This window comes from Aquarana catesbeiana, linkage group LG10, assembly GCF_042186555.1.
Source record: "Aquarana catesbeiana isolate 2022-GZ linkage group LG10, ASM4218655v1, whole genome shotgun sequence".
Lineage (NCBI taxonomy): Eukaryota > Metazoa > Chordata > Amphibia > Anura > Ranidae > Aquarana > Aquarana catesbeiana.
In genome coordinates this window covers 23,607,048-23,634,976 of record NC_133333.1, presented here as the reverse complement: position 1 = coordinate 23,634,976, position 27,929 = coordinate 23,607,048, and the positions used below count along the sequence as shown (strand labels likewise).

The 27,929-nt window shown below is 44.7% G+C and overlaps 1 protein-coding gene across 1 annotated transcript in view; it reads left to right on the top strand.

The window, feature by feature from the left end:
- LOC141109809 (B-cell receptor CD22-like) overlaps positions 1 to 27,929 on the top strand; it is a 99,438-nt gene that overhangs the window by 3,800 nt on the left and 67,709 nt on the right. The window contains exons 2-5 of the mRNA XM_073601077.1: positions 149 to 243; positions 2,510 to 2,869; positions 5,503 to 5,793; positions 7,302 to 7,544. Of these exons, the coding sequence (XP_073457178.1) occupies positions 149 to 243; positions 2,510 to 2,869; positions 5,503 to 5,793; positions 7,302 to 7,544 (989 nt within the window). The remainder of the gene's footprint in view (positions 1 to 148; positions 244 to 2,509; positions 2,870 to 5,502; positions 5,794 to 7,301; positions 7,545 to 27,929) is intronic.

The window sequence follows — 27,929 nt, the reverse complement described above, 5'->3', positions numbered from 1 at the left end:
CTCCATGGAGCACTTGTTTTTTTTCTCTGCTCTTCTATGTATCAATACTGCGGACAGGATCCCTCTGTGTTTCTAAAGCAGAGATCAATAAAGCTTTAATATAGAGGGTATTCAACTTTTTTTTTTGCTTTTTTCTATCTTTTTACAGATTTTTCTTTTTTCATGACTGTGAATACAGCTATCAACAAGCAGCACAGAGAATGAGGGTTTTCACAGGGAGTGTCTTCATTGTCCTCCTTCAAGGTAGGAGTTTACCTGACTAGGGGAACCAAATAAATATTATAAGCATAAAGCTCATAAATCCTAATGTTCCCCAGATCACCCTATCTTGGTGAGATGCAACTGTTGGTTGTCTTTACTGTTTATGATTATTGATGAAGTACCCAAAGACAGAACTACTTTTACCCAATTGGTCCCAGTGTCCACTGGCCAAGCCTTCTCGAACAAAGAATTAATGTGCCAGGATGGATATTCCTAGAATATCCAGAAGGCATCATGGAGAAGCGATAAGAGGCAATAAGGCCAATTCACTAAAAGAGTTGAGAATCTTTACTCAATAGATTTTGTGAATGTTCATGTTTATTATCCAATCGTGTGAAAAGCAAATTCCTGTACACTTTGAAGACCCAATCATGTCCAGATGAAATAAGTAAATAGGAATTTGCCTTTGCTTGACTGAATAATTGAGGTGACGATTCTTACAATATATTAAGTGAAAATTCTCAACTGCTTTAGAAAATCAGCCTTCATGACTTCATAAAAATGCATTAAGTGCCCCCTCTACATATCCTACATATTTTTCTGGCCCCTAACAGAATTGCACTTAGTTCCCAAAAAAAATCACATTTTTTTTTTAAATATAATTTTTTTTTGTGAGAAAAGGGTGTTTTAATAGCAGTACCTTATGCCATGAACTCATATGGAATTGGCTTAAGGAGCTCAGGTTCCTTTGCAAATGTTCGGACAAAGTGAGCTTCACTTGGCTGGGCTCGCTGATGTTTTAGCTCCACACAGATGCCCTTCTCCTTGGCTTCCTTATCTTCCTCTCGTTTTCCTTCACCTATTGGCAGAAACTGTCTCTACTTTTTGAGTGGTGGATGTGCCTAACATGTCCCGCTTCAAAATTGCACACGCTCATGGAATGGCGCCAAACTTCGGTACTTAAAAATCCCCATAGGCAACACTTTAAATTTTCTTACAGGTTACATGCTATGAGTTACAGAGGAGGCCTAGTGCTAGAATTATTGCTCTCACTCTAACGTTCGCGGAGATACCTCACATGTGTGGTTTGAACGTCGTTTTCATATGTGGGCGCGACTTATGTATCTGTTCGCTTTTGCGTGCGAGACAGGGGTGCTTTAAATGTTTTGTTTTTTTTTTCTTTTAAGTGATTTTTATTAAATTTTTCACAGTACAGGTTAAAAGACCTTGGCATCCCTTTAAACATTGTACAGTATTTATAGTCCATCAAACATACAGTACAAGCGAGAGGAATACTCCTCTCGTTCCTTCAAGGCCATTTATCAAAGTCCTGGTGTAAACTTTACCTTATCTACTTAAGCATTTGTGGTTTATGCACCATTTTTGTTTGTTTTTATGTTAATTTTATTTTTTTGATTTTTCTAGTTTGTTTCTTTTTACTCTTTTATTCCTATTACAAGGAACATACTCATCCCTTGGAATAGGAATATGGCACGACAGGTCCTCTTTACAGCGAGATCTGGGGTCAGATTTCACCTCTAGGCTGGAAAACCTGAAATCCCCCCAAAAAAGATCCCAGCTTCCCAGCTGGCATTTTTTCAAATGCAGAGGTTCTAACATCGCGCCCGGCCTCTGAACGATCATAGAGACTCCGGGGACTATCTAGCACGCCGGAAATCTCTATGGTCAGCATCCGGCACCGGTTTCCTTCTCCGGTTTGCCGATCTCAGGGGTTAGCTGGGAGAAGCACCGGAGGGCAGTGAGAGGAGGGTGGACATCCCCTCCCGCCGCCTATAAGAACGATTAAGCGGCTGAACAGCCGATATGATTGTTCTGACGGTGAAGGGAATCGCCGACTCTAAAAGAAGATATCTGAATGATGCCTGTAACTGCAGACATCATTTAGATATCACCGCTCAAAGTCGACGACGTCATATGACGTTGGGCGGACGGGAAGCAGTTAAACAAAATGGGTCCTAACTTGCTCCAAACATCTCCACTTTCTAATGCCTAGTAATGATCAGGTCCGTGTCCTTCACTGGAAATACCTAGAACTCATCTCCAGAGGTGTTGACATTGTTTTGGTCACATAGTGTACATTGTTAAGCAGACTGGATGAATCTACCTCCATCTACTTAAGTACATTAGAAAATTTCTGATTTTCTTGCCCTTCAAATCAAGTGCTCATCACATTTACGTAATACTGTAGCTTCCACCAAACTTGGACATCATTGTCCACATCATCTCGTTATGTACATTTACTCCTAAAGCTGTTAATGGATATGTATGTATTGGTTCTATTTTCCAGGCTCTCTATCAATATTTTTTGGCCTGGACTGGAAATTTCCTGGCACAATTAATGCTTTGATGGGCTCCTGCGTGGAGATCCCCTGCACATACCCACCGCCTAAGAATATGGGAGCTGCCAGTGTTGCTTGGTATCGCCTTCATTTGAACTACATGCATGTTTTTGACAGCAGAGCAAACTCATTGGTAGAAAAGCAATATCAGAACCGAACCTCATTGGTACCCGGGAAAAACAGCTGTACGCTAAGGATAGACCCGGTGAGAAAAGAAGATAGGACAAGTTACTATCCAGGACTAGCAGAGAGGCCACAGGATAATGCATTCTCACAAGGCCTTCGTTTTGTTTGGTTGGGTGTTACAGGTAGACTTTATTTTTTTATTTAGAAAATGTATTTCTGAAAATATAAAAAATGGATTGCATGCGGAAGGGGTTAGCGTTCGTGTCTTTGTTGTAATCCTCACTAGAAAGATTTACATTAATTTTCTGTACTAGGTTGTCACCGAAATTGGAAATCAGGGCCTGGTCTCTGTCACAGGGGCTTAAAGTGGAGTTCCACCCAAAAGTGGAACCTAAACTTATTTGCTTCCTCCCTTTTAGGGGTGAACGGGGGACCTGTTTTTGACAGGTCCCCACTTCCTGGAGATGGCGTGGCAGCACTGTCCCTTGGAAGTCCCCCCCTCCTCCTTCCTCTGCCGCCGGGCCTAATATAAAGTGCAGCACGCTTCACGCATGAGCAGTAGGGAACCGGCTGTTAAGCCGAAAGACTTCACTGCCGGTTTCCTCTAGTGGAGATGGTAGCGGCAGCACCCAATCCAAAAATTGGCTGGGGGGCTGACATCTCGGGCTCCCTGGACAGGTAAGTGTCCATATATTAAAAGTCAGCAGATACTGTATTTTTAGCTGCTGACTTTTCATTTTTTTCCTCCAGGCGGAACTCCTCTTTAAAATGATTCTTAAAGCAGAGTTCCAGCCTAATTTACAACAATGGCTGCAATTATTCATGACCGCACCCCCATTCATTTTCAGGTACTTTTTTTGTCATCTTCTACCTTTTGTTGAGTCTCGGCCCGGTGTGATACGTCATTTCCGGTTTTCCATTGGCTCCTGGGATAGCAGTGTCATCAATCCCAGGAGTCAATGGACATCCCCCACTGCTAGAAGCACAGTGGGCCATGATTTTTTCCCACTGCACATGTGCAAGATTGAGAGGTGCATGCTGGGTAGCCATCTGCACCTAATCCCGGAAGAAAGTTCCAGCGGGCTTCAGATGCCCACAATCAGTATGCGTGCTGCATCGGGAGTTACAGGTAAGTACTGAGAGGTGCACAAAGACTGGAAACAGTACAATAGATAACACATGCCGATATAAAATCTATGAGTGGTGACTGTCAGGAGGGTTATTTAACCACTTGCCTACCGGGCACTTTCACCCCCTTCCTGCCCAGGCCAATTTTTAGCGCTGTCACACTTTGAATGACATTTGTGCGGTCATGCTACACCGTAACCTTGTGAAATTTTTTATCATTTTCTTCACAAAAATAGAGCTTTTTTTTAGTGCTATTTAATCACTGCTGGGTTTTTTTTAAAAAACATGAAAAATTTTGAAAAAAAAAGTTTTTCTTAGTCTCTGTCCATAAATTTTGTAAATAAGTTATTTTTCTCCTTCACTGATGTGCGCTAATGAGGAGGCACTGACGGGCACTGATGAGGCAGCACTTATGGGCACCGATTAGGTGGCACTGATGAGGAGGCACTAAAATGGCGCACTTATGGGCACTGATAGGTAGCACTGATGAGAGGCACTAATGGGTGGCCCTGGTGGGCACTGATAGGTGGCACTGGGGGGCACTGATAGGTGGCACTGGTGTGGACTGATAGGCGGCACAAATAGGCAGCACTGATGGACAATGATGGGTGGCACTGATGGGCATTGATGGGTGGCACTGATAGATATTGATGGGCAGCAATGATAGGCGGCACTGATAGCCAGCACTGATTGCTGGCACTGGTGGGCACTGTTTGCTCCCACTGATGGCGCTTTATTGGAATCAGGGCACTGATGATCAGTGCCCTGATTACATCTCCTACTGTTCCCTGTGAGGAGATGCCGCTGATCGGCTCTCCTCGCCCCACACTCTGTCAGTGCGAGGCGATGAGAGACGATTGCTGGCATTTCCATGTTTACATGTGACCGGCTGTGATTGGACACAGCCGATCACATAGTTAAAGAGCCGTGGCCACGGCTCTTTACAGAGATCAGGGTTGCACCGTGTCCTAGCAACACTGCGTTGCCACTAAAGCCGCACAGTCCCTCCGTTATTTGACGGTGGGCAGGCGGCAAATGGTTAAAAAATAAAAACGTCCGGAACTCCGCTTTGGTGCCGTTTTTAGGATGCAACATGTAACATGTTCCCAGTGCTGCAGCCGCCGCCCGCTCCCCACACTCCCTGTGACAGAAGTACGGGGAGAAGTTCCCTGTACTAGCTGTCACTCTTTAAAATCTCTTTAAAATTCTCTTTTGCCTCTTTAAAATCAGCGGTGCTCTGCCCACACGGTTTTGTCATTCATTCACACAGCTCTGTTTGTGAGTGAACTACAAGCCCCGGCATCCCTTGCGCCTGTCGGCTTGTAGATCTCAATGAAATACCATGGCACTGTGGAGCGTTGTGGTAGTGCGTTGATTCTTTATGTCAGATTGTATCTGCTTGCCCGTACGGGATGTAGGGGACACACATACTTTGAAATATCTGCAGAGTCCCCCAATTCTAAAGGAACTGCAGAGATACATAAACGGGGTGGGAAAAAAATGCTCATGGGACTTGGCCATGTACATACCCCATCACTGTGTTCATGTCATGAAATGACAAGGAAGTGTGGTTTGCTATGTAGTTGCACTTCTGCATCCAAATATACACCAACTAAGTGGTGTCAGATATAAGCAATTGCTAACAAAATAAACTCCTTTTTTTTTTTTAAAACCTCGAATTTCTCAGATTCTCCACAACCTCCAACAATTACAGTTCCCGAAGATATGACTGCAGGAAGACCTGTCAATGTTGCATGCTCTGCAAATCACACATGTGGCTCCAGCCCGCCTATCATAACATGGAATAAACCTGGCCAGATCCACAGGAGGTCGGAGGATCTGTTAGGAGGATACTGGAGAGAAAACTCAGAACTGGTCTATAATCCTACCCCTGAAGATGATGGAACCGATATTCAATGCACGATTAGCCATCATAATGGATACACTTTACAACGGGAGGCAAGACTGGACATCAAGTGTGAGTATTGTACTGGGACACACCATTTACACATAGTAGAAGTGATTGGGTGGCTTTGGAGCCACAGGAATCTCTTCTACTGTAGAACCTCAAACCGGTTCCACCACATATGAACTAATCAAATCATTAGTAAGACCTCATCTGGAATATGCAGTTCAGTTTTGATCACCAGTTCTCAAGAAGGATATGGGGGAACCGGAGAAAGTGCAGAGAAGGGCAACCAAACTGATAAGAGGAGCTTAGCTATGAGGAAAGATTAGCTGAACTGAATTTGTATTAAAGCGGAACTTCAGTTAAAAACAGAAGTTCTGCTTTTTCTATTCCTCCCCCCCTCCTCTGACAGTAATGGAAACTTTTTTTGAGGGGGAGAACGGGTACCTAGTTTGGACATTTACCCACCCCTACATCTGCATGGATCACCAAGGGGATCTGAACGGAAGTGGCATCCCCCCTTCCTCTCCACAACCTCCTGGGACACTTTACAGGTCCCTGAAGGCTGCAGGACCATTCACAGGGCCCCCCATACCTCACAACTTTTTGAGATGGGAATGAGGGACACCTATCAGCAAAAGTTTGCAGGCATAGGACACACCCCTTGCTACGCCCCCTTAAAGGGGAATTGTACAAAAAACAAGATTGGTTAAACCCACAAGTGCTTTTTTTTACCACTACTATTGGCTTTTGAAATTTACAAATGCAGCAATTTAGAAATCAGATGAAAAGTTTAGTGCTGGAAAACACTTTTTGATAGATAAAAAGTGCATTTTATATACATCTATATAGATCAGACCAAAATGAGGGACAAATGAGGAGGTAAGAGGGGACAGAGGGACATTGTCCCAAATCAGGGACAGTTGGGAGCTATACCCCCCCTCCTAAAAATCAGCTTGTGCTGTAACGAATCACGGCACAGCTGGGGCGGCGGGTGCGCGCTTTACTCAGAAGAATTGATTGTGCCCCTCAAAAATGGCCGCCACATTGCCACTTTACTCACTGACAGTACTTGTCCTGGCCGGCCGAGACCCGTTTTACCTTGTTCCAATGCTGGCTCTACAGCGATTACACGCAAGAGGCGGGATTTATGATTTCTCCAATCACAAGCAGGGGGGCGGGGATTGTGCCTCTCTAGACATTCTCGGCCAGGACAAGTACTGTCAGTGAGTAAGGCAGCGATGTGGTGGCCTTTTTTTTGGGGGGCAACAGATCAGCCATGGGGGTGGGTGGCAGTGTCAGTTCCATTCCGGGGCACTGTATTGTCCTGGAATGAAGGTGCCCGGGACAGACCTGCAAAATGCGGGACTGTCCCGGGCAATCCGGGACTGTCCCGGGCAATCCGGGACGCGTGGTCACCCTAGCTTATGTATGTAAAGTCTAAATCTGGTTGTTCATTTCAATCACTTTCCTGTCATCTGCATCTATCTTCTTATTTATGAATGTATTTACTTATGAACAGTACATGCAGTATTCCCTTCTCCTGTCCATTTATGACTCTGCACCCTCTTCTGTAGATGCTGCTGTTGAAGTTAAAGTTATTAAATCTCGCACAGCAGAGGGCGCCATAGAGCTGAAATGCTTCTTCCTTAGCAGTAGACCTGCTGTGACTCATTACACTTGGATCAAGGATGGATTCGAATTAAAGGAAAAGAAACGCACCCTTCACATTGACCACCATAGTAACAATTCTGGGGGTTATACTTGTATCGCACACAATGCAGTTGGGAGTTCTACTTCTGTGGAAGTTGTTATTACAGGTGAGGGAGCTTTCTGAGCCTTCTGCTTTTTTAAAGAGACGTTGCCACCAGCTTAAAAAAATGGCGGATAAAAGCACAGAAAAAAAAACATGTATTTTATTTGCTCACTTTCAGCATTTTTCTTTAACCCTTTCATGCCTCAGCCTATTTCTGACATTTGTTCCTTACAAGTTAAAATCCATATTTCTTGCTAGAAAATTACTTAGTACCCCCAAACATTCTATATATTTTTTTAGCAGAGACCCCAGAGAATAAAATGGTGATCGTATTTGTATTTGCACTGTACACTGTATTTGCGCAGCGATCTTTCAAACGCATTTTTTGGGGAAAAAAGACACTTTCGTGAATTTAAAAAAACAACTAAACAGTTAAGGTAGCACAATTTTTTTTTATATAGTGTGAAATATGATGTTACGCTGAGTAAATTGATACCTAACATGTCATGCTTTGAAATTGCGCACACTTGTGGAATGGCGGCAAACTATGGTACCTAAAAATCTCCACAGGCGCTTTAATTTTTTTTTTTACGGTTACCAGTTTAGAGTTACAGAGGAGGTCTAGTGCTAGAATTATTGCTCTCGCTCTAATGCCCCGTACACACGATAGGGTTTTCCGATGGAAAATGTGTGATAGGACCTTGTTGTCGGAAATTCCGACCGTGTGTAGGCTCCATCACACAATTTCCGACACACAAAGTTTGAGAGCAGGCTATAAAATTTTCCGGCAACAAAATCCGTTGTCGGAAATTCCGATTGTGTGTACACAAATCCGACGCACAAAGTGCCACGCATGCTCAGAATAAATTAAGAGACGAAAGCTATTGGCTACTGCCCTGTTTATAGTCCCGACGTACGTGTTTTACGTCACCGCGTTCAGAACGATCGGATTTTCCGACAACTTTGTGTGACCGTGTGTATGCAAGACAAGTTTGAGCCAACATCCGTCGGAAAAAATACATGGATTTTGTTGTCGGAATGTTTGATCAATGTCCGACCGTGTGTACAGGGCATAACAATCGCGGTGATACCTCACATGTGTGATTCGAACACCGTTTACATTTTTTGGGCGTGACTTACGTATGCGTTTTATTTGTTGCAAGAGCACGTGGGGCGGAGGTGCTTTAAACATTTTTTTTTCTTATTTTTTTTTATTTTTTACATTGTCCCTTAAAAAAAAAAAAATCTGATCACTTTTATCACTGTCAGAAGAAATGTAACATCCCTTGTGACAGTAATAGGTGGAGACAGGTACTTTTTATGGAGTGATCAGGGGTCTAAAAGACCCCAAACCCCTCATCTGCACTTAAAAGTATTCAGATCCTTTCTGAATACTGTCATTTTTTTAAAATCGCCACCATTGGTAGCCGAGTAAACCGGAAGTGACGTTGCTTCCGGGATTTTACATTGGAGACCAGATCGGAGCCAAATCCGGCTTTGTACGAGTCTCAGCATCTGCCGGCTGGTGGCTCGGGCCTCCCGGTGGGACGAGAGACCTGGGAAAAGTGGCAGAAGGCGGCAAGAGGGGGGACGTCACCCTCCCGCTCCTTTAGGATAACAGCCAAGTGGCTTTTAGCCGCATCGGTTGTTATCACTCAAAAGCCAACCGCCCGCTCTAAAAAACTGTACCAGGGTGATGCCTGCAGCTGCAGCCATGAACGCAAATTTGTGGACGGTCAGCATGAAGGGGATAAATTATTTTTTAATTACAATATGTACCTCTGTGATGAAACATTGCTACTCCAGGAAGTGTCTTTTCCTCCTTGCCCGTCATAGTCTTCTACTTTTTTCGGTATTGTCCAATTATTCAAAACAAGATTTTCAGCGCTAGCGATAATAATTTCAATAAATGCTTAATAAAAAAAGGAAGTGCACTCAAAAAAGCCCAATAGTGATCCAAATAGTGGTAGTAGTATTGATAAACCTCCCCTTCAGTAAACCACCATGTGATATGGAAAGTGATTATACCAGTGATCAAAAGTTCACCTTGTAGTCCACCACCCTTGAAAGATGGACTCTTACCGGAGCCAGTGGACTCTATTACAGAGTCAGATATGCCTTGAATGAGTATCCTTTCCCGATATATTGAACCTCTGGGAATCACAGACAATCTAGCAACGTCTAATGCCCCGTACACACGGTCGGACATTGATCGGACATTCCAACAACAAAACCCTAGGATTTTTTCCGACGGATGTTGGCTCAAACTTGTCTTGCATACACACGGTCAAACAAAGTTGTCGGAAAATCCGATCATTCTGAACGCGGTGACGTAAAACGTACGTCGGGACTATAAACGGGGCAGTAGCCAATAGCTTTCATCTCTTTATTTATTCTGAGCATGCGTGGCACTTTGTACGTCGGATTTGTGTACACACGATCGGAAATTCCGACAACGGATTTTGTTGTCGGAAAATTTTATAGCCTGCTCTCAAACTTTGTTCTCAAAATCTGTGATGGAGCCCACACACAGTCGGAATTTCCGACAACAAGGTCCTATCACACATTTTCCATTGGGAAAATCCGACCGTGTGTACGGGGCATTAGGTGGATAAGATCAGAATATCATCGTAAGAGTAGAATGAAAAAAAAAAAGAGCCCACATAGAAGAACTGGGTTTACAATACGCTCATTATCGAAAGATTGATGGCGATCCTTGAGGACAAGTATGACAAATTCCAATGGACTTGGCAGCCCTGGACCATTTCCCACCTTCTCAAAGGACCTCCTGATTTTTAGAACTGTAATGCCCCGTACACACGATCGGACATTCCGACAACAAAATCCATGGATTTTTTCCCACGGATGTTGACTCAAACTTGTCTTGCATACACACGGGTCACACAAATCTTGTTGGAAATTCAGAACGCCAAGAACGCGGTGACGTACAACACGTACGACAAGCCGAGAAAAAGGAAGTTCAATAGCCAGTGCGGCTCTTCTGCTTGATTCCGAGCATGCGTGGAATTTTGTACGTCGGAATTGTGTGCACATGATCGGAACTTCCGACAACGGATTTTGTTGTCGGAAAATTTGAGATCCAGTTCTCAAATTTTGTGTGACGGAAATTCCTATGGAAAATGTTCGATGGACCCTCCACACGGTCGGAATTTCCGACAACAAGGTCCCATCGAACATTTTCCGTTGGAAAATCCTATCTTGTGTACGGGGCATTAGATTCTGCTTACAATATTGTTGCATTTGTTTTTTCTAAGATTTATTCTTTTTGAAAATTAATTTGGGACTCTATACATATAGATCAGAATGTAATCTGTCCTCTTTTATATTTGTCTACAGGTTATGAATTGAAAGAAGGCATCGTGAAAATGATTTATGTGATTTTGATGGCAGTATTTGGATTTGTCTGCCTAGCTTTACTTGCAATGACTATACATTTTTATAGAAGGTAGAGTATTTAAAGCTCAACTCCAGCCTTCACTTCAGTCTTGCACAGTTGTACAGGATTCTCTTCGCTATTGAATTTGCTTACTCTGATTTCACTGCACACTGTGAGCTGCAATTAGATGCTGCAATAAGTCCGATAGAAATAGAGAGAGGAGCGGTGCCATCTACAGTATCTCACAAAAGTGAGTACACCCCTCACATTTTTGTAAATATTTTATTCTATCTTTTCATGTGACAACACTGAAGAAATGACACTTTGCTACAATGTAAAGTAGTGAGTGTACAGCTTGTATTATGCCCCGTACAAGCGGTCGGAATTTCCGACAACGGATTTTGTTGTCGGAAAATTTTATAGCAAGCTCTCAACCTTTGTGTGATGGAAAATGTCCGATGGAGGACCGTGTGTACGGGGCATAAATGTGTAAATTTGCTGTCCCCTCAAAATAACACACAGCCATTAATGTCTAAACCGCTGGCAACAAAAGTGAGTACACCCCTAAGTGAAAATGTCCAAATTGGGCACAATTAGCCATTTTACCTCCCCGGTGTCATGTGACTCGTTAGTGTTACAAGGTCTCAGGTGTGAATGGGGAGCAGGTGTGTTAAATTTGGTGTTATCGCTCTCACTCTCTCATACTGGTCACTGGAAGTTCAACATGGCACTTCATGGCAAAGAACTCTCTGAGGATCTGAAAGAAAGAATTGTTGCTCTACATAAAGATGGTCTAGGCTATAAGAAGATTGCCAAGACCCTGAAACTGAGCTGCAGCACGGGGGCCAAGACCATACAGCAGTTTAACAGGACAGGTTCCACTCAGAACAGGCCTCACCATGGTCCACCAAAGAAGTTGAGTGCACATGCTCAGCGTCATATCCAGAGGTTGTCTTTGGGAAATAGACGTATGAGTGCTGCCAGCATTGCTGCAGAGGTTGAAGGGGTGGGGGGTCAGCTTGTCAGTGCTCAGACCATACTCCGCACACTGCATCAAATTGGTCTGCATGGCTGTCGTCCCAGAAGGAAGCCTCTTCTAAAGATGATGCACAAGAAAGCCCGCAAACAGTTTGCTGAAGACAAGCAGACTAAGGACATGGATTACTGGAACCATGTCCTGTGGTCTGATAAGACCAAGATAAACCTATTTGGTTCAGATGGTGTGAAGCGTGTGTGGCGGCAACCAGGTGAGGAGTACAAAGACAAGTGTGTCTTGCCTACAGTCAGGCATGGTGGTGGGAGTGTCATGGTCCGGGGCTGAATGAGTGCTGCTGGCACTGTGGAGCTGCAGTTCATTGAGGGAACCATGAATGCCAACATGTACTGTTACATAGTGAAGTAGAGCATGATCCCCCCCCTTCAGAGACTGGGCCGCAGGGCAGTATTCCAACATGATAACGACCCCAAACACACCTCCAAGATGAACACTGCCTTGCTAAAGAAGCTGAGGGTAAAGGTGATGAACTGGCCAAGCATGTCTCCAGACCTAAACCCTATTGAGCATCTGTGGGACATCCTCAAACAGAAGGTGGAGGAGCGCAAGGTCTCTAACATCCACCAGCTCTGTGATGTCATCATGGAGGAGTGGAATAGGACTCCAGTGGCAACCTGTGAAGCTCTGGTGAACTCCATGCCCAAGAGGGTTAAGGCAGTGCTGGAAAATAATGGTGGCCACACAAAATATTGACACTTTGGGCCCAATTTGGGCATTTTCACTTAGGGGTGTACTCACTTTTGTTGCCAGCGGTTTAGAGATGAATGGCTGTGTGTTGAGTTATTTTGAGGGGACAGCAAATTTACACTGTTATACAAGCTGTACACTCACTACTTTACATTGTAGCAAAGTGTCATTTCTTCAGTGTTGTCACATGAAAAGATAGAATAAAACATTTACAAAAATGTGAGGGGTGTACTCACTTTTGTGAGATACTGTAGGTGTCCCTCATTCCCATCGCAAAAAGTTGGGAGGTATAGTTAGGGCATTTTATGAAAGTATAAAAGAGCAACTCAAAAGTTAGCAATAAACCAGCACTTTGTATAAGCAGTATCATCTGCTGGATCCGTTCCACTATCTGAGGGTGTCAGTCCGGTATATTCGGTGGCACTTCCTGTAGACATGGGTACACTAAGCGGGCGGGGCTGATGTCATTTACTTCCTCCAGAGCTCCTTCTAGCTGTTCATGAGCCTGCACCCTCAAAGTGAAGCACCCACAGGGGTCCTAGGAGTGTCTATTGGACTTTTTGCACTATATGGATTTTCCCCCTATATCTCAATCACTTTATCGTCCCACCATTTTTACTACCGTGTCTGCACACAACCCATACCATCCCTCCCTGAGGGCGCCAAATACCCCTTTGTTCTTAGCAAATCAGATAGAACTCGCCTCATTTCCTGGCTAGAGGATATCCAGTATCACCCATCCCTTTCCTTCCCGGCCTGATTGTCCCTGGTCTTCTCCTTTCATTTATAAGATTTCTTTTATTAGAGTTCTTTCAAGCCCTGAAGCTCAGCATCATATGTAGGTGTCAGGGGAGGCCCGTCCATTAAGGGCACCCCCCCCCCCCATCCATGAGTCCGGCCCCTTTTCAAGACGCCAGATGCATGGATTCCAATGGAGGTGGGTGTTTTTTTGAAGCACCTAAATAGAGCCTGAGGCTCTAATAGGCTTCAAAATAAGGTGGGCTGGGGGCGCAGAGGATGCGAACCGAGCCCACCCAGGTGTGTTTAATAGCTAATGAATATTCACTATTGTAACACTGATCCTCCTCCAGGCCAATCAGGAAGTGGGTCTTGAGACCCATCACTCCATTGGCTGAAAGGACAGGCGATCCTATTGGATGACTAAGAGGAGGGGAGGAGATGCACGAGGGAAGTTAGGAGGAGAGGACACAGGAGCCACTGCCGATGCCAGCTGTCCACCACCTGCCACCCAGCTGGGGTAAGTGCCAGACCGACTGGCAGACAGTGATCGGGCAGGGAGGGGGGTTGATGTGCCGCGCGGGGGGGGGGGGGGGTGGGGGTTGTTTGCTGCTCTTGTGCCATTTAATGCTCATTCTATTTTATTTTACATTTTTGCAGACTAAAACTACGTCGGACATCACCAAGACATCAGGTATATGATTTTTCTACCATTAAAGAATATGTTACCCCAACATTTCCTATTACGGATATGTGCCTGCTGTACCATGTACTTGTATGAAAAAGTTGTATTTTTTCCTTTGTGTGAAATCCCTGATGTTCCTGCCAGTCCCTCTGCTTTCCTATTAAAAACTGACCACACTAGGCAAGCGAGTACAGCCTGGTCAGTTCTCTAGCTGTGCTAGGAACTCAGCCCGCTCTCCTCCAATGATCAGACTTGTCCTGGCACAACCCCTCCCCCCTGCACAGCCGTTTGCTGGCAAAATCAGTGTGCTGTTGTTTCTCCTCCCCCCAGCTCTTAGGCAGCTGAAAACAGAGGGAGGGGGATCATTCATATAAAAGGGGGAAAACTGGTATTTATACTGGTTTTTTTTTATACCTATACACAAATGTTTTGCCTTTCATTTCTATTTTAGACTGAATTACTTGTTTTACAAGGCAGAGGGTTTACATTTACTTTAAATGATATATACTAAGGGATATGGAAGCTGCTAGTGCTGACCTCTTCTTCTAAAAATGCTAGCCATGTCTTTGTCATGCTGATCCAGTGGCTTCAATACCCTTTGAGTTGCTAGAACAAATATACATATGAGGAGCCAGAAGCCAATCAGGTGTGCGACATCGATGGATCGAGAGGGGGCTCAGGTAAGTATTAGGGGGGAGGGGGGGGGGGGGACGGGGTGGTGGCTGCTGCACACAGAAGGTTTTTTACCTTCATACATAGAATGCATGGAGGTAAAATATCTTGCGCCTTTACAATTACTTTAACCACACAACTGCCGGATGAATGAGCGTTTGTTGTGCTTCCCCTATTGCTTGAACGGGTGAATGGGTAAGGTTGTGGTGGTGAAGGGTCAGGTTTTGGTGGTGAATGCATCATGTTTTGGTGGTGAACGGGTCATGTTTTGGTGGTGAATGGGTCATGTTTTGGTGGTGAACGGGTCAGGTTTTGGTGGTGAATAGGCCAAGTTTTGGTGGTGAACGGGTCAGGTTTTAGTGGTGAATGGGTCATGTTTTGGTGGTAAACGGGTCAGGTTTTGGTGGTGAATGGTTCATGTTTTGGTGGTGAACGGGTCAGGTTTTGGTGGTGAACGGGTCAGGTTTTGGTGGTGAATAGGCCAAGTTTTGATGGTGAATGGGTCAGGTTTTGGTGGTGAATAGGCCAAGTTTTGGTGGTGAACGGGTCAGGTTTTGGTGGTGAGTAGGCCAAGTTTTGGTAGTGAATGAGTCATGTTTTGGTGGTGAATGGGTCAGGTTTTGGTGGTGAACGGGTCAGGTTTTGGTGGTGAACGGGTCAGGTTTTGATGGTGAATAGGCCAAGTTTTGGTGGTGAATGGTTCAGGTTTTGGTGGTGAATGGGTCATGAGTTGGTGGTGAATGCCTGCTGCATGCAGCAGCCCCCTTAATACTTACTTGAGCCCCATCTCGATCCAGCGATGAACACGAGTGCCACGGCTGTCCGGGACTCTCCATCTTGATTGGCTAGGACACTGCAGCGGCTCCATTGGCTCCTGCTGCTGTCAATCAAAGTCAATTAGCCAATGAGGAAAGAAAGGGGGGTGTCTGAATGGACACACAGAGCTTCGGCTCGGCTTGTGTGCCCCCAAAGCAAACTGCTTGCTGTGGGGGCACTCGGTAGGAGGGAGGGGCCAGGATCACAGAAGAGATACCTGAGAAGAGGAGGATCTGGACTGCAAAACCCTTGCACAGAGCAGGTAAGTATAACATGTTTGTTATTGTTATAGAATAAAAAAAAGACTTTACAAACCTGTTTTACCCTGACCTGGCTGTTCACAGTGTTTTGGGATAGATACCTAAATTTCGTTCTCTCTTCTTTTCCCAGAATCCCCAGAGCCCAAATTCCACGTATGCCGTTCTTATGAAAACAGAGGCTTCAGATGTCTATGACACCCTAATGGTAACATATTAATCATGCATGTATGGTATTTCAAGCAAAGATTGTTGCCATTCTTGCAAAGATAACATGGGGGGTCCCCATCCCAAAGGGCCGCTTCAGGGCGGCTTCACACCACAGAAACGCAGTCCAGACGCATTTCCCTATGTGTGTTTCTGATGCATTTTCAATGTTTTGTTTTTCCTATCTTTATTTCCCAAAGTTTCCTGGGGGGGGGGTTATTTTGATGTAATGCATTTTTAATGCATTCTGATGCCATGCTACAGTACAGTTTTGTGCAGAAAGAGTGCAGCATGGTCTACTTTTATTTTTTTTGTGCAATTGAAAAAAAAAATCCACTTTACACAGACTTTTTATTCCGTTTTTCTATTAATATTATAGATATTACCTTCTACCTTATCAAACTCCTTATTTCATGCAGGTCAAGGTAAAAGCCAAATATTTAGTTGCACCGAGCAAATCCCTATTTTTGGTTTACTCCATTTCTCAGGATTCTGTTTTCAAGGTGACAGTTGACATTTTTCAAAGTGTAGACTTGGATCACAGCTAAGCGCATTTTTGCATGGGCACGGCGGACTATTCATTTGAATGGACTTCTGTACCTGCGTTTCATGCAGGAAAAGGGTAAATGCACCTTTTTGAAGATGTAGCCGGAGGGAAATAACATACTTGTACTTTTGCACCACGCGATCTCCCGCAACCAAAAACGAGCTACGGTTTCAGACGCGTGGGGGTGCCATTGAGAGTGAATGGCAGCCCTGTGCGTCTGCTAAGAAGCAGAGCAGTTTGGCTGCGGGTGGTTATGGGTGCGGGAATACTGTATCTCACAAAAGTGAGTACACCCCTCACATTTTTGTAAATATTTTATTCTATCTTTTCATGTGACAACACTGAAGAAATGACACTTTGCTACAATGTAAAGTAGTGAGTGTACAGCTTGTATAACAGTGTACATTTGCTGTCCCCTCAAAATAACACAGCCATTAATGTCTAAACTGCTGGCAACAAAAGTGAGTACACCCCTAAGTGAAAATGGCCAAATTGGGCTCAACGTGTCAATATTTTGTGTGGCCACCATTATTTTCCAGCACTGCCTTAACCCTCTTGGGCATGGAGTTCACCAGAGCTTCACAGGTTGCCACTGGAGTCCTCTTCCACTCCTCCATGATGACATCACAAAGCTGGTGGATGTTAGAGACCTTGCGCTCCTCCACCTTCTGTTTGAGGATGCCCCACAGATGCTCAATAGGGTTTAGGTCTGGAGACATGCTTGGCCAGTCCATCGCCCTTACCCTCAGCTTCTTTAGCAAAGCAGTGGTCATCTTGCAGGTGTGTTTGGGGTCGTTATTTTTTAATACTGCCCTGCGGCCCAGTCTCTGAAGGGAGGGGATCATGTTCTGCTTTAGTATGTCACAGTACATGTTGCCATTCATGGTTCCCTCAATGAACTGTAGCTCCCCAGTGCCGGCAAAACTCATGCAGCCCCAGACCATGACAATCCTACCACCATGCTTGACTGTAAACAAGACACACTTGTCTTTGTACTCCTCACCTGGTTGCCACCACACACGCTTGACACCATCTGAACCAAATAAGTTTATCTTGGTCTCATCAGACCACAGGACATGGTTCCAGTAATCCATGTCCTTAGTCTGCTTGTCTTCAGTAAACTGTTTGTGGGCTTTCTTGTGCATCATCTTTAGAAGAGGCTTCCTTCTGGCCTGTTCTGTGTGGAACCTGTCCTGTTATACCGCTGTGTGGTCTTGGCCACCGTGCTGCAGCTCAGTTTCAGGGTTTTGGCAATCTTCTTATAGCCTAGGCCATCTTTTTCTTTTTTTCTGGTCCTCAGAGAGTTCTTTGCCATGAGGTGCCATGTTTAACTTCCAGTGACCAGAGAGTGAGAGCGATAACACCAAATTTAAACACACCTGCTCCCCATTCACACCTGGGACCTTGTAGCACCAATGAGTCACATGACACCGGGGAGGGAAAATGACTAATTGGGCTCAATTGGAACATTTTCACTTAGGGGTGTAGTCACTTTTGTTGCCAGAGGTTTAGACATTAATGGCTGTGTGTTGAGGTTTTTTGAGAGGACAGCAAATTTACACTGTTATACAAGCTGTACACTCACTACTTTACATTGTAGCAAAGTGTCATTTCTTCAGTGTTCTCACATGAAAAGATAGAATAAAATATTTACAAAAATGTGAGGGGTGTACTCACTTTTGTGAGATACTGTATGTAATTTTAGAGTTTGGCCATAGTTATACTTTCATTAAAGGTCCTATGGATTAAGGTGAAAAAACTTCTGGCAGTCACCGCCCCCCCAGCCCCCCCCCGTTTTACTTACCTGAGCTCCGTAATTCCTACGCCAGAGACGCGCTGTCCCTCTCTGGACTGGGGTCCCGGCTCTTGATTGGATAGATTGGTAGCAGCGCAGCCATTGGCTCCCGCTGCTGTCAATCAAATCCAATGACGTGGGCACCGGGGCGGGGGGGGCGGGGCTGTGTCCGGCATTCGTGTCTTTGGATGCCGAATGCTGGAGACTCGGGAGCGCGCCTGCAAGGTAACCCCTCCCCTGGGAGAGTCCTTCTCCTAGGGGGTTATCTAATGTGTGGAGGAGCCGCAAGAGCCACTGGGGGCCCCCCAGAAGAGGACGATTGGATTGCAAACAAATTGCACAGTGGAGGTAAGTATGACATGTTTGTTATTTTAATTTTTAAAACAACGAAGGCTTCCAATCACTTTAACTGGTTTTGATACCTCCCTTTATTTTACAGCCTGCGTTGCTCTCACAACCTGCAGCTAAAGAATCTACAACTTAATAATATGTCCATTTTAACAAGCCAGAATGTAACCAATACCTGCGCATATGTTCCAGATGATATACGGCAAGGATGCACCGCAACACAAGCAAGTAATGAGTGCTTTCTCCTGTGTGGCAGAACTGGCTTTTATGGAAGGTTTCAATAAAAACCTACAGTGGCGGCATACACTTTCATTTTATAACATCAGCTCTGTAATAACGATACAAACAATAGTTATATTTGACAATCCAATATAAACTTACTTGAAAAATCTCCTTTCATGTTGTGAATTCTGCTGTCATTTTCCACAACTTCCTGTATTCCCAGCATGCTTTGCAGCTTTGACTCTGCTGTTTACATGCCATTTCTAAGGACTACATATCCCATGGTACCTTGCTGCCTGCAAGCAGAGCTTCCTGTTATGACTCCACCTCCTGAAACACCTCCAATCTGCAGTTCTGTAACACAGAACTCCCGACCATATGGTCGCCACCTTTCCCTAGCCTGGACCAGCTCTGTGGCATCAGTCGACAGCAGGCTGGGTCACAGAAGTGCAGAACGATCTGCACTCCTGTGATCCATAGGAGAAGTACAGCCAAACGAGCTTTGGCTGTACTTCTCCTTTTAAAGTTTGACCTTTGATTCCAGGTTTCTATAAAAAGAACTTCTGACTTCCTTATACACCAAAGAAACCTCTAAGCACTTTGGCGGAGCGATCAAATTTTCAGTTCCGTTTTTGTTGAAATAGCAAAACTGATTGAAGACATAAAATTGTGATTTTCATTGACTGCGAGGAGATGGGATCAAAATTGGCCTGATTGAACCTGGTGGAAAACGGATCACTTTTGAAGATAGTGATGTAGTTATGTGCCATTTCTCGTCAATCTTTGAATAAACTTTATTGAAATTGACAGTTTATTGCCCAATTTTGACTTATGCCGGGTACACACGGGTGGACTTTTTGGCAACAAAGGTCCGACGGTCTTTCCAACGGACTTTCAACTGAGTTACGACGGACTTTCGACTGACTTTCTAACAAACGGACTTGCCTACACACGACCACACCAAAGTCCGACGGATTCGTACGTGATGACGTACGACCGGACTTAAATAAGGAACTTGATAGCCAGTAGCCAATAGCTGCCCTAGCGTGGGTTTTCGTCCGTCAGACTAGCATACAGACGAGCAAATTTTTCGACCGGACTCGAGTCCGTCGGAAAGATTTGAAACATGTTCTAAATCTAAAGTCCATCAGATTTTCGACAGAAAAAGTCCGCTGTAGGTCCGAAGAAGCTCACACGCGGTCGGATTGTTCGACGGATTCGTTCCATCAGACCAGTCCGGTCGAAAAGTCCGCCCGTGTGTAAACGGCATTAAAGTGATGGTAAACCTTTTTTTTTTTCTCTTTAACATGATGAACATGTCATAATTACCTGCTCTGTGCAAGGTTTTTGCACAGAGCAGCCCCAATCCTCCTCTACTGATGTCCCCCATCGGTGTTCATAGCAAACCCTGCGGGTTTGTCTGACTTCTGGTCGCAGGTTCGTGACCATGTTGCCTGGGGGACAAGCTCCAACTTGGCCTTTACACCTCAACAGTACCTTCTTCACTTCAACCAACAAACATTACCGACTTATACTAAACCCGCACACGTGATCAATGCTGCCAGGATGTGTATATCAACTCATTTGAGAGAGGCACACCTGCTGACAGTGCGGGGGTGATTTCTGAGACTGAACAGAATGGAAGATATGGAGGAACAGAATGGAAGAAATGGAGGAACAGAATGGAAGAAATGGAGGAATAGAATGAAAGAAATGGAGGAACAGAATGGAAGAAATGGAGGAACAGAATGGAAGAAATGGAGGAACAGAATGGAAGAAATGGAGGAATAGAATGGAAGAAATGGAGGAACAGAATGGAAGAAATGGAGGAACTAAATTTCTATAGCTCAGAATAGAAGGTCCTCTTTATGAAAACCTGGGCATGTTGGATTCACTTCAAGACTACTTCTCTGTATATTCAGGTCGTGTCTTCCAACTAGCGGTGTTTGGCGATGCAGTTTGCATGGTCGGATAAGAAATCTGTCTTCTGTGGAGGTGGGGCTGGATGACGGGGCTCTGGGGGGTGTGGGGTGGGAGACACGGATGGTCAATGAATATTTTATAAGTGATAGTTCCCATCATTTTCATGTAGTTCTTGCATCTGAAGTGCCTAGATGATCTTTCTAGTCATCTTTCTCCTTCGTTCTGTACTGACCACACAAAGTGCAGAAGTTGATCTCTGTTATAGGGCGTACACACGGTCGGACTTTGTTCGGACATTCCGACAACAAAATCCTAGGATTTTTTCCGACGGATGTTGGCTCAAACTTGTCTTGCATACACACGGTCACACAAAGTTGTCGGAAAATCCGATCGTTCTAAAGGCGGTGACGTAAAACATGTACGTCGGGACTATAAACGGGGCAGTGGCCAATAGCTTTGATCTCTTTATTTATTCTGAGCATGCGTGGCACTTTGTCCGTCCGATTTGTGTATACACGATCGGAATTTCCGACAACGGATTTGGTTGTCGGAAAATTTTATATCCTGCTCTCAAACTTTGTGTGTCGGAAAATCCGATGGAAAATGTCCGATGGAGCCCACACACGGTCGGAATTTCCGACAACACGCTCCGATCGGACATTGTCCATCGGAAAATCCGACCGTGTGTACGGGGCATAAGTGTGGTCAGTTTTCATCCCTTGGCTGGCCATTCAGAGATGCAGACACACAGCATGCCTGGATTGGGAAATTTGTTCAGCCACAATGCCCCCCAGACCAATGACAGCCTGCCTCTTGAACATGCCCCTTGCTCAAGCACAGCTTGCATATACAGTAGTTACATAGTTTGTAAAGTTGACTAAAGATATCAAGCCATCCAGTTCAACCTGTGTGGGTGTGTGTGTATGTAATATGTCTCTACCACATCCCATATCTCTATATATATTGTGTTCGCTATGATGGCCATCTAAATGTTTTTTGAAATCATCAACACTTCCCGCTGAAACCACCGGTTGTAGTAGGGAGTTCCACATTTTTACTCCTCTAACCATAAAGAACCCCCGACGCACTCTAAGGTTAAATTGCTTCTCGTCCAATATCATTGGGTGGCTGCATGTCTTCTTAATACCGGGCACTTTTACCCCCTTCCTGCCCAGGCCAATTTTCAGCTTTCAGCGCTGTCACACTTTGAATGACAATTGCGCGGTCATGCAATGCTGTATCCCAAATTAGATTATCTTTTTTTTTACATGGGTAGAGCTTTCTTTTGGTGGTATTTAATCACCACTGAGTTTTTTTTTTTCTTTTTTTTTGCTAAACAAATAAAAAAAAAAAAATGTTCTTGTTTGTTACAAAATTTTGTAAATAAGTAATTTTTCTCCTTCACTGATGTGCGCTGATGAGGCTGCACTGATGGGCACTGATGAGGCTGCACTGATGGGCACTGAAGAGGAGGCACTGATGGGCACTGATGAGGCTGCACTGATGGGCACTGATGAGGAGGCACTGATGGGCACCGATGAGGCACTAATATGCAGCACTGATGGACACTGATATGCAGCACTGATAGGTGGCACTGGTAAGCAACACTGATGGGCAGCCTTTATGGGCACTGATAGGCGGCAATGATGAGCACTGATGAGGAGGCACTGATGGGCACTGATGAGGAGGCACTGATGGGCACTGATGAGGAGGCACAGATGGACAATGATGAGGCTGCACTGATGGACACTGATATGCAGCACTGATGGACACTGATAAGCAGCACTGATAAGAGACACTGATGGGCAGCCTTTATGGACACTGATAGGCGGCAATGATGGGCACTGATGAGGAGGCACTGATGGACACTGATGAGGAGGCACTGATAGGCACTGATGAGGCTGCACTGATAAGCATGGATGAAGAGGCACTGATGGGCACTGATGAGGCACTAATATGCAGCACTGATGGACACTGATAGGCGGCACTGGTAAGCAACACTGATGGGCAGCCTTTATGGGCACGATAGGCGGCAATGATGGGCACTGATGAGGCTGCACGGATGGACACTGATGAGGCTGCACTGATGGGCACCGATGAGGCTGCACTGATGGGCACTGATGAGGTGGCACAGATTGACAATGCTGAGGCTGCACTGATGGGCACTGATGAGGCTGCACTGATGGGCACTGATGAGGAGGCACAGATGGACAATGATGAGGCTGCACTGATGGGCACTGATGAGGCTGCACTGATGGGCACTGATATGCAGCACTCATGGACACTGATATGCAGCACTGATAGGCTGCACCGGTAAGCAACACTGATGGGCAGCCTTTATGGGCACTGATAGGCGGCAATGATAGGCACTGATAGGTGGCACTGATGGACAGCACTGACGGCCACTGATAGGCAGCACCGATGAGGAGGCACTGACAGGCATCACTGATGGGCACTGAAAGGCAGAACTGATGGGCACTGGTGGGCATCTCTGATGGGGCTGCACTGATAAATATTGCACTGGTTATGAGTGCAGATCCCCCCTTCAGAAAAGCCACTTATTGGCTCTCCTCCACTCACGCATTGTCAGAGTTAGTAGATGAATGCCAATAACCGGCAATTTATAGTTACACTGTGATCAGCTGTGATTGGACATAGCTGATCACATGGTAAACAGCCTACATCATAGGCACTTTACTGTGATTGGAGATGCGGTGTGTCCAAGCGTCACAGCTGACCTCTGATCGCTGTGTGCCCCCAGGGGCACGCACAAGCAACATGTTCTGAAGGAGAGGAGACCAAACGGGAAAGCCATCGCCCAGGGAAGGCGGTGATCTTGTGTTTCTGGTAAGCAGGAACACAAATCTCTGTCTTCCCACAGTAAATGCACTCCCACACACACAGTTAGCAAGCACTCCCTAGGAACACATTTAACCCTTTGATCGCCCCTGATATTAACCACTTCCCTGCCAGTGCCATTAGTACAGTGACAGTGCAATTTTTTTAGCACTGATCACTGTATTAGTGCCATTAGTCCCCAAAAAGTGTCAGTTAGGTGTCTGATTTATCCACCGCAATATTGCAGTTTCGCTATAATTGCTGATCAGCACCATTACTAGTAAAAGAAAATTAATAAATAAGAATTCTATAAATACATCCCATCATTTGTAGACACTATAACTTTTGTGCAAACCAATAAATATACGCTTATTGGGAATTTTTATTTGCCAAAACGATTGGCCTAAATTGATGAAGAAATTAGATTTGTATTTTTTTTTTTAATTGGATGTGTTTTACAGCAGAAATTAAAAAAATATTATTTATGTTTTTCAAAATTGTCTGTATTTTTTTTTAGCTTATAGCGCAAAAAATATATAGTTTATAGTGCGAAAAAGGCACACAAATTTTATTTGGGTACAGCGTTGCACCACCGCGCAATTGTCAGTTAAATTGATAGTGCCGTATCGCAAAAAAAATGGGCCTGGTCAGGAAGGGGGGTGGGGGGGTGGGGGGCTGGTAAACCTTCCAGAGCTGAAGCGGTTAAATAAAAGGTCTTGTGGTGATCCACTAGGCTGGTGCGCCTTCTTCCTTCGCTTATATTTCAGTGTTGGTTTACCTCAAACTGAAGTGGGCAGCAAGGCCGGTGGGTTGTGTGATTTTGAGGTCACAGTGTCGGTGCCTTATTTATTTTCAATAATATTGAAGAAGAGCCTGCCTTCACCTATATGTGGACTCACTATCTTGAGGTTCTTTCCTACTGACAATTAGGGTTTGGTAGAATTCTAGTTTTATCCGTTGAGTTAAATACCCTTTTTAATGCAAAAAAAGAAAAAAAAAAGATAATTTCTGCAAAAAAGCAAAAACAGTTATGGTGCCTGTATAGTTATAACTGTATTAGAAAGTGTCTATAACGTTATATGTTCTAGTTTAAGTCTTTTTGGTATGATTTTTATTTTTCACTCTGCACATGCCTGCTGATAGTGTTATTATTGAAATTTATTAAAACTTCTATTGTTCCCTTTCACTGTACATTTTCCTTCATTTTCAGCTGTCAGAAGGACTTCAGCATTAAATTACATCGAAATCCAAGGACATTATTATAGAAACTTTTTCTCTTAATGTTCTCCTGGTGATTCTGCCATTAACACACTTCCTGTCGGGGGAGTACCTACAGGGGTCGCCATTGCCACCCGGCCCCATGCTTCATGCGAACCCCCCTGTACACATGGATAGGAGTGCGACGGCATATAGAGGAACCGATCCCTCCGTGTAGCCGCTGAATGCCTCTTTCACTTCCTCTCCCTCCCGGAGACATTCAGCGGCTGCAGAAGAGAAGTGGAGGGCATCGGTTCCTTTGCATGCTGCTCCCGCCGCGTCCCTATCCCTGTCCTGCTGCCCCGGGCCCCCCCGTTTGCTTCCTTGGCCCCCTCACCCTTCCCGCAACGCTACCGGGTTTCCCCCTCCCACCTCTCGCAGACTGCTGCAGGGGACCTGTCAGGATGGAGAGCAGGGAAGAGACCGGTAAATGTGTCATTTACCGGCCCCTTCCTTTTATGAGTAGACAGAGTCAGTGATCCGTTCCAATCACAGACTCTGTTTTTTTTTTTTTTTTTATTCATTCATAGCTAAAGCATAGTAAACTGTGTTTACTATAGTTCAGTTTAGGAATGAACGGGAAGCTCTGTACAGAGCTATTCCTGTTCATTTGTTCTGAGGCTGCAGAATAAGGGACTGATGAATCTGTCCTCAGTCCCTTTCTCTGTCTTAAAAGTGAGACATCAGGGGTCTGTTTAGACCCCTGATATTTCACCAAAGCCCCCCAATGGGGTCCTAAAAAATATGTACAGAATTATATAAAATGCAATTGTAAAAAATAAAGGTAAAAAAATTAATTAAAAAAAAAAACACAACAAAAATAAAAAACTACTGACACCAGTGGCGGAACTGCAAGGGTTGCAAAGGTCTCACTTGCGACTGGGCTCTGGCGTTCCACCACCGCAGGTAGGTGATCCGCTGCAGGACCATAATAAAGGATCTCACGATGGGAGTAAAGGGCCCCAGAATCAGTGGTAAGGGCCTCAGTCAGGGACCATTCATGGTTTCTTGCATCAGGGCCCTCAATGTTCTAGTTAAGCTTTTGCCCCGTGATCAGTGGTAAGGGCTCTGGTCGGGAGGCCCTTCGTGGTTTTATGCACCAGGGCCCTGAAGGTTCTAGTTAGGCCTTTGCTTCCTGTCCTAGGGTAACAACACTTGCACACAGTACTGCATTTATAGAATAGCAGCATTGTTACTCTAGCACAGGAAGGGTGTTGCACTGGACTAGATTATGGACTACACTAGATTAATTGCTGCTCAGCAACTGCAATCACATTTTTTCTCCATGTAAGAGAGAGAGTTTAATACCAGTCCTAATATAAATCTCTAAAGTCACTGTTTTCTCTGAGTCCATCCAAGTTTTATCCTGTGTTGAGCTCCGATGAAGTCAGAATGGTGATGAGAACTATGGTGAAAGCCATTATCCACAAATGGAGAAAACTTGGAACAGTAGTGAACCTTCCCAAGAGTGGCCGGCCAACCAATATTGCTCCAAGAGCACACCGACAACTCTTCCAGGAGGTCATAAAAGAACCCAGAACAACATCTAAAGAACTGCAGGCCTCACTTGCCTCAGTGAAGGCCAATGTTCATGATTCAACAATAAGAAAAAGACTGGGCAAAAATGGCATCCATGGGAGAGTTCCAAGGCGAAGGCCACTGCTGACCAAAAAGAACACAAAGGCTTGTCTCACATTTGCCAAAAAAAAAATCTTGATTATCTCCAAGACTTTTGGATAAATATTCTGTGGACTAATGAGACAAATTTGAACTTTTTGCATCCCGTGGTACATCTGGCTTAAAACTAACACAGCATTTCATAAAAAGAACATCATACCCTGTTTCCCCGAAAATAAGACCTAGCGTGAGTGTCAGTGATGGCTGCAATATAAGCCCCCCCCCCCCCCAAATAAGCTCTACCCTGTTTCCCCGAAAATGAGCCCTACCCTGAAAATAAGACCTGCAAGGACTTTTACTAGGGCTTATTTGGGGGGTAGGGCTTATATTGCAGCCATCACCGACAATCACGCTAGGTCTTATTTTCGGGGAAACAGGGTACCAACAGTCAGACATGGTGGTGGTAGTGTGATGGTCTTTGCAGCTTCAGGACCTGGACAACTTGTTGATGGAATTGATGGAACCATGAATTCTGCACTCTAGAAGAAAATCCTGAAGGAGAATGTCCAGCCAATGTCCAGTTTGTGAACGCAAGCTCAAGCGCACTTGGGTTATGCAGCAGGACAATGATCCAAAACACACCAGCAAGTCCACCTCTGAATGGCTCAAAAAAATGAATGTTTTGGAGTGGCCTAGTCAAAGTCCAGACTTAAATCCGATTGAGGTGCTGTGGCATGACCTTAAACAGGCCTTCATGCTGGAAAACCCTCCAATGTGGCTGAATTAAAACAATTCTGCAAAGAAGAGTGGGCCAAAATTCCTCCACAGAGATGTAAGAGGCTCGTGGCCAGTTATCACAAATGCTTGACTGCAGTTGTTGCCGCCAAGGGTGGCAAAACCAGTTATTAGGTTTAGGGGGCAATTACTTTTCACAGCACTGTATGTAGATAATGCGCCGCAAGCTCCCTGAGGGTCATAGGGACGCCTTGGAGGTAAAACTGAAAGGGAAGGAGGCCAGTAATGAGGTGGGTTCTAACATGCCAGATGACATCCAACCCCAAATGAAGCCCAAAATCTACAAGATTAGTGAAAACTTGATAGGGCTCTTAACATCCAAAAATAAAAATGGTTTGGCTTTAGATATAAAAATATATTTAACAAATGTTGTTAATGTTACTGCCAGGCAACTAATAAAGGGACATACATACTAGCAAAAAAAAAAAAAGAAAACAGGCCATGGCTCCCTCTTTTGTCCACCAAAGGTCTGCACAGGGGCTATAATATTAGCTTGTTTTATTACATAAATTTATGAAAGGAGGAATTTACAGTGATGTAAATATTACATTGATTTCTTTTAATCATGGTAATATGTCTGGTCCTATTCTGACT